The sequence below is a fragment of the Prosopis cineraria genome, unplaced genomic scaffold, assembly GCF_029017545.1.
Source record: "Prosopis cineraria cultivar Desert tree isolate PC_DT_omini unplaced genomic scaffold, ASM2901754v1 PC8, whole genome shotgun sequence".
NCBI lineage: Eukaryota > Viridiplantae > Streptophyta > Magnoliopsida > Fabales > Fabaceae > Prosopis > Prosopis cineraria.
In genome coordinates, this window is record NW_026555339.1 from 24,946,917 (window position 1) to 24,952,916 (window position 6,000).

Genomic DNA, 6,000 nt, shown 5'->3' on the forward strand with positions numbered 1-6,000 from the left:
ATACAGTCTATGCTGTGTAGAAGAACTGCATCAATAGAACTGTATCAGATGATGGGGTTTATTCAGGCGACGGTGATTCTGTTAGTGGTCATAGCAGCAGCTGGTGAAGCTCGACCATCCCAGAATGGTCATTGCCTTCGCAAATGCGGAGATAAGGATATTCCATATCCATTTGGCGTTGGAGACGGCTGCTTTCTGAATCAATACTTCAGTCTCACCTGTTACAACTCCAAATTGTATTTCGACTCCTCAAATATCGAAGTCCTCAACATATCCCTCGACGGTCACATGGACATCTCCATGTATGTCTTCCAGATTTGTTACAATGAATCGGGGCATGTGGTAGAGGATCTTGACCACTCTATTTCCTCTCTCGCCATCACTGCTTTCCCATTTCTAGCTCTGCAAACAAGTTCCTGAGTGTAGGTTGTGATAGTTACGGCTACTTGAACAGTTTCCAGGACGAACACAGTTATTCCACCGGCTGCTTGTCGCGATGCAACCAGCTCCTCACACAAGAACAGAACGCCGGCGAAACTTGCTCCGGAATTGGGTGTTGCCAAATCGATATTCCTCCTCGAATGCGAAACACCACTTTTCAATCATTTAGCTTCAACGGTCATAAAAAGGTGTGGCGCTTCAACAACTGCAGTTTATGCTTTTGTTGCCAAACAAGGCTCCTTTAATTTCTCTCCTCATTATCTGGAGCACCTCCCATTCAACATGTCCACGCTCGTGCTAGATTGGTCTATTGTGGATCCACAGATTCCAGACTTGGGTGCTTGCCGAGAAGCTTCCAATTCTACATGCTCCTCCAACGCCTTTTGTCAGAACTCCATCAGTGGATTTGGATTCAGATGATTTTGCAAGCCTGGCTTTCAAGCTGGAAATCCATACATCTATCCGGACGGGTGTTAGGGTAATTCTGATTCCATTTGGATGTACTCTATCGTTTCCTTTCTACGTGATTAACGTTTTCATGATCCCCTGAATTGTACTTTCAGATGTTAACGAGTGTGATGATCCCAAGTCCAATAATTGCAGTATCTCCGCTCATGCGCAGTGCCCCAATTCCATGGCAGTTACAACTGTTCTTGTCCGCCTGGTTATAAAGGCAATGGCTACGTTAATGGAACTAGCTGCACTTTGGACACTCCCGTTCAATCTAATCCTAACTTGCTTATTCTTATAATAGCACTCGGTGAGAATGTCATGGACTCTGTTTTTCTGTTTTGGATTCAGTTTTAAAAATGAAAAATTCCATCATAAAATAGTTTTTATTTATATTACAACGAGGAATTTTTGTTTTCTTACTTTGTTCAATAATAGGAAGGCTTTTTTTTTTTTTAAATTATCTAGGAAGCTTGCGTGGCGAAAGGACTCTAAATAGTAAATACTCTGTCTCGCGTTGCGTCCATCATGTTTATGTAAATTCATCCAAAACACTTGTACAACACCCCTCTTTTCAAAAATGCTATTGCTATTTCAGTTTGTTTGAGTTGTATCCAGTTAATAATAGAGTTTCCTAATTTCTCAGTACGATTTATTTATTCCAGTGATGGTATGGTACATTATGGGCATTGGATTGGAGCAGGGAGCAAATAGAAATAAACATAGCAATATACTTCTTGCATATATTTATTTGCCAAAATTCAAATCTTTTCTCCTACTTGAAATTGTACTATGGACTACATTGGTTGCAGCTGTTGGTGTAACTTTGTTGATTGGCTTCATGCTAGTCTCCACATTATGTTGGGCACACAAGCAAAGAACTCTGAAACAAATTAAGGAAAGAAATTTTGAGCAAAATGGAGGAAACATGCCACTACAAAGACTTTCACAACAACAAGGATACACTGACAGAACCAAAATATTTACACAAGTTGAGTTTCAAAATGCCACAAACAACTTTGATGAAGATAGAATCCTTGGTTGTGGGGGGCAAGGCACAATTTATAAGGTGTATTACCTGACAACATGCTAGTTGCTATTAAGAAGTCCTGAGTAGGATGGGATCCTAGACAAATTAAGGATTTATCAATGAAGTGGTTGTGCTTTCCCAAATCAATCATCGAAATGTGGTGAAACTTTTAGGGTGTTGTCTTGAAACCGATGTTCCCTTGTTAGTCTATGAGTTTGTGGATAATGGCACCCTTCTTGAGCACATTGACCCATCAAAGAATGAATGCTCTATTTCATGGGAGACTAGATTAAAGATTGCCTGCAGAAACTACTGAAGCCATTTCATATTTTCACTCTGCAACTTCTATTCCAATTATTCATCGAGATATAAAATCTACCAACATATTACTAGACCACAATCATAGAGCACAGGTGTCAGACTTCGGTGCTTCAAGACTTGTCCCTCTTGATGAAACTCAAGTTACCACGATAGTGCAAGGAACACTTGGATACTTGGATCTAGAGTATCTCCACACTGGTCAGTTAAATGAGAAGAGTGATGTTTATAGCTTTGGGATTGTGCTAGTGGAACTACTTATGGGAAACAAAGCAGTTGAATTCAGTAGACTAGAACAATGAATTTGGCTATATGCTTTGAGTCTTCCTTAAAAAGAGACCATCTATGGGAAACTCTTGATAGGAGATTGTTAGATCAGAAGAAGAATGCTAAACAGTTGAAAGAAGTTTCTTTTTTGGCAATGAGGTGTGTTAAAGTTAATGGAGAGGAAAGATCGACTATGAAGGAAGTAGCAATGGAATTGGAGGGATTGATTGCTATGGAAAGGCATCCTTGGGTGAGGGGTGAGGATGCCATGGTCGAAGAAACTGAATACTTACTTGCTCATGTGCTTGAAGAATATAGGGTTGCTAGTACTAGCAATTCATCTGGATATGATAGTATACAAAAGCAGATAGTATTGAAGATTGCAGATGGGTGTTAATCATTTGTAGGACTTGTTTTTACTTCACTTTTGCAGACCAAAAGTGCATCAATTATGACGTGTGTCCTTTCATTCTTTGCCAGAACCGTGATTCTTATATTTCTAGGCATTTCATTAGACTTGTCTAAGCTTATCTTCTCACTCTTGCAAACCAAATATGTTATTGAGAAACAAATTAAAGTATGACAAAGGTTTATATGATGAGGACAAACCTAATTGGCCAACCTCAACATTTTTTTTTATTTTAAATTTCAATATGGCGAACATAAGAAGAGTGGTCACTTCTATCAGATTTGGGTACACAAACATACAAAGATGGATCTAAGGAGGACAAGGAAGGGTTCTTGCCACCTACACATCATTGAGTCTTTAGTAAAAATTTTGTTTTTCTTTGTAAATTAGTTTAAAATAGATTTTGGTCCCCCAATTTTTATTTTATTTTCAGTTAAGCCCCCAACTATAAAACTCTAGATCCATCTTTGCATGCACTCGGGACTAAAAAGTTGAAGTTGGCTCGAGTATATATAAAGAAACTTAATATGCATAAAAACTCCTTGAATTTTAAGGCAATTGTATATGACATTTCTCATATTTAAATGTTTAAAATTAAGTCACTTAACTTTAAGTTTGTTTTTCAAAACCTCCTACTGTTAATTAACTCTACTTGTTATTAATAGAGTTTGTCATGTCAAATTAAGAAAAGCCACATAAAAACTTGCATGGAATTTTATGTAAGCAAATAAACTATAAAAATTATATTATTTTTAAATATTTACTTTTGTATTAGTTTTATCCATATTTTTCTTTGCTATCAATGGTGCATAGTATTTTTGTATTAAAGGATAAATTTTTTATTTATATAATTTCTATCAATGATATCTTTCAGATTTTTTTTATTTGTTTAATATAAGCTTAAATGATAAAGACTAATAAAATTATAGTTTTTCTATTATCTCGTGTTAACAATGGAAAATGAGAACAACGTCACTTAACTTAAAAAAATGAGACTATTCACAATATACATTAAAAGTAAAAATTGCATTTTTTTCCCCTCCTTAAATCATGTTAAAAAAATAAAAATATTTTTTATGTCTTATGCCATATGTATTTGATTAATATGACATAACAAACTCTATTATAATAAAATAGAGTTAATTAACACTAAGGGGGGTTTGAAAAATAAAAACTAAGGGTTAGGAGAGTTACTTTAAAATGTTTAAATATGAGGAAAGTCATATACAATTGTTTTAAAATTTAGAGAGGTTTTATATATTTTAGTCATAAAGAATAAATTCTACCGAGTAACTTACGCATACACAAGCTTCAAGTATCTTATAATCATTGTGGTATAAAAAGGTGTTTTATAACCATTTTAATGATTGAGTAGCTGAAATGTTGAAGTTGGCTTTGATACAAATCTTCACATGCAAATTAAACCAAAAAATTGGTTTTGATACACAAGAAAATTCCAGCAATTTCATAAACCAAGACTTTGAACATTTTCTAGATCATTTTGAATCCCTTGTTGTGGTCACATCAATTTGGTTTCCACATTGCCAACGTCTATCCAAGTTCCTCATCAACAAATTCTAGTAGCATGAATATATATGAAAAGGGTAAACCCTATAAGGATGCTGACTTTCAACCAGAAATTTATAGAAGGAACAATATAAATAATGGACGGGTGACATGCTTCAATTACACCTAAGTTAAAATAAGGAGTAAAGCCTTTAAAATTGGGGTATTAAAGCATTCTACTCGAGTAATGGCATAGGACAATATTATATTTTTGATTGTATATATTTTATATAGTTAAGGTGATTATAACTATTTTATTTTCCATTATTATTATATTCTTTAATAGATCTCGATAGATATTTATTTTAATCTCTTATCGATCTTGATAGATCTTTTTTTTTCTTGTATAAATATATCTCATATTGGAATTAATAAGATAAGTTACTATTTTCACAAATTCTATTGTGGTAACAGAGCTAATGAGATTACCCTTTTCTCTTTGCCTTGTTTCATGCCATTAAACCTTAACCCTATGGCCTCATATACCAATCCCTCTACTGATTTAGCTAGTTGCTATTATGTTCATCCAAATGAAAATCTGGCATTGCTTCTTGTTTATCCAGTGTTGATGGTGACAACTATCATCAGTAGGCGCGGGCTATGAAGATGGTCCTTTTATCTAAGAACAAGTTTCAACTTGTTCATGGAAGTCTTCCTATACTAAGAACTTCGGATATGCTTTTCTTGCCATGGTAGCATTGCAACAATCTCGGCCTTACCTAGCTCAAGCAATCATTAATGCTGACAACTGCACAAAGCATCACATGGATTGATCGAGCATATGAAGTTTGGTCTAATCAGGGTGATATTTTTTAGGTTTGTGAACTTCAAGAGGAACTTTATCAGTTCAAGCAAGGTGATTCTCTTTGTCACAAAATATTTCACTCGATTGAAGATTGTTTAGGATGAATTAACCAATTTTCATATGCTTTCTCATTATCCCTATTCTCTTTCTTATTTTTGCTAAGCTCTTACCAATACATGCTCATATCTTTAAAAAGATTGCGTCACTCAATTTCTCAATGGATTGAATGAGCATTTTTTAGCTATCAAATCATAAATTATGCTTATTGAACCCTTGCCTTCAATAAATTGTGTGTTTGAAGTAGTTATTCAACAAGAACATGAACTTGCTTTAAGTATGGCATCTAAACTTTTCCTTAATCACACCTCATCTCGTCTTCTTGTTCCTACAGGTGCTCTTACATGAAACATTGGCAATAACACCGAATTTTACACATTTTGTGACAAGTCTTAGCATAATGTGGAAACTTGTTATAAGAAGAATAGTTATCCACCTAGTTATAAGCCTCAAAATTCTTCTTCTATGCACCCTACAGCTACTCTAGATGCTTCTATACCAGTTGATGGCACCACTCAATTTTCATCTTCTGTTGCCTCCTTCCATTTCATAAGGGACCATAAATAAACTTCTTGCCTTCGTGCAACTCCTGCACCTTCTACATCATTTTCTCTTTCGGCACAAGTTAATCTTGTGATTACCTCTTCCAATAATTCT

At 35.0% G+C, this 6,000-nt stretch overlaps 1 protein-coding gene and 1 pseudogene across 1 annotated transcript; both read left to right on the top strand.

The window, feature by feature from the left end:
• The first annotated feature begins 9 nt into the window (after positions 1 to 9).
• Positions 10 to 610, top strand: LOC129317499 (wall-associated receptor kinase 2-like). Its single transcript, XM_054961815.1, has 2 exons — positions 10 to 342; positions 455 to 610. The coding sequence occupies exons 1-2, from the start codon at positions 10 to 12 to the stop codon at positions 608 to 610; spliced, it is 489 nt and encodes a 162-aa protein (XP_054817790.1).
• Positions 611 to 1,558: 948 nt separating this feature from the next.
• Positions 1,559 to 2,541, top strand: LOC129317500 (wall-associated receptor kinase 4-like; annotated as a pseudogene).
• Positions 2,542 to 6,000: the final 3,459 nt, after the last annotated feature.

Excerpts from the sequence above, each read along its gene's own strand:
- LOC129317499 (XM_054961815.1), top strand. The coding sequence starts at position 10 with ATGCTGTGTAGAAGAACTGCATCAATAGAACTGTATCAGATGATGGGG. Across the intron at positions 343-454 it reads ACAATGAATCGGGGCATGTG|TTTCCAGGACGAACACAGTT; the intron begins GTAGAGGATCTT and ends CTACTTGAACAG.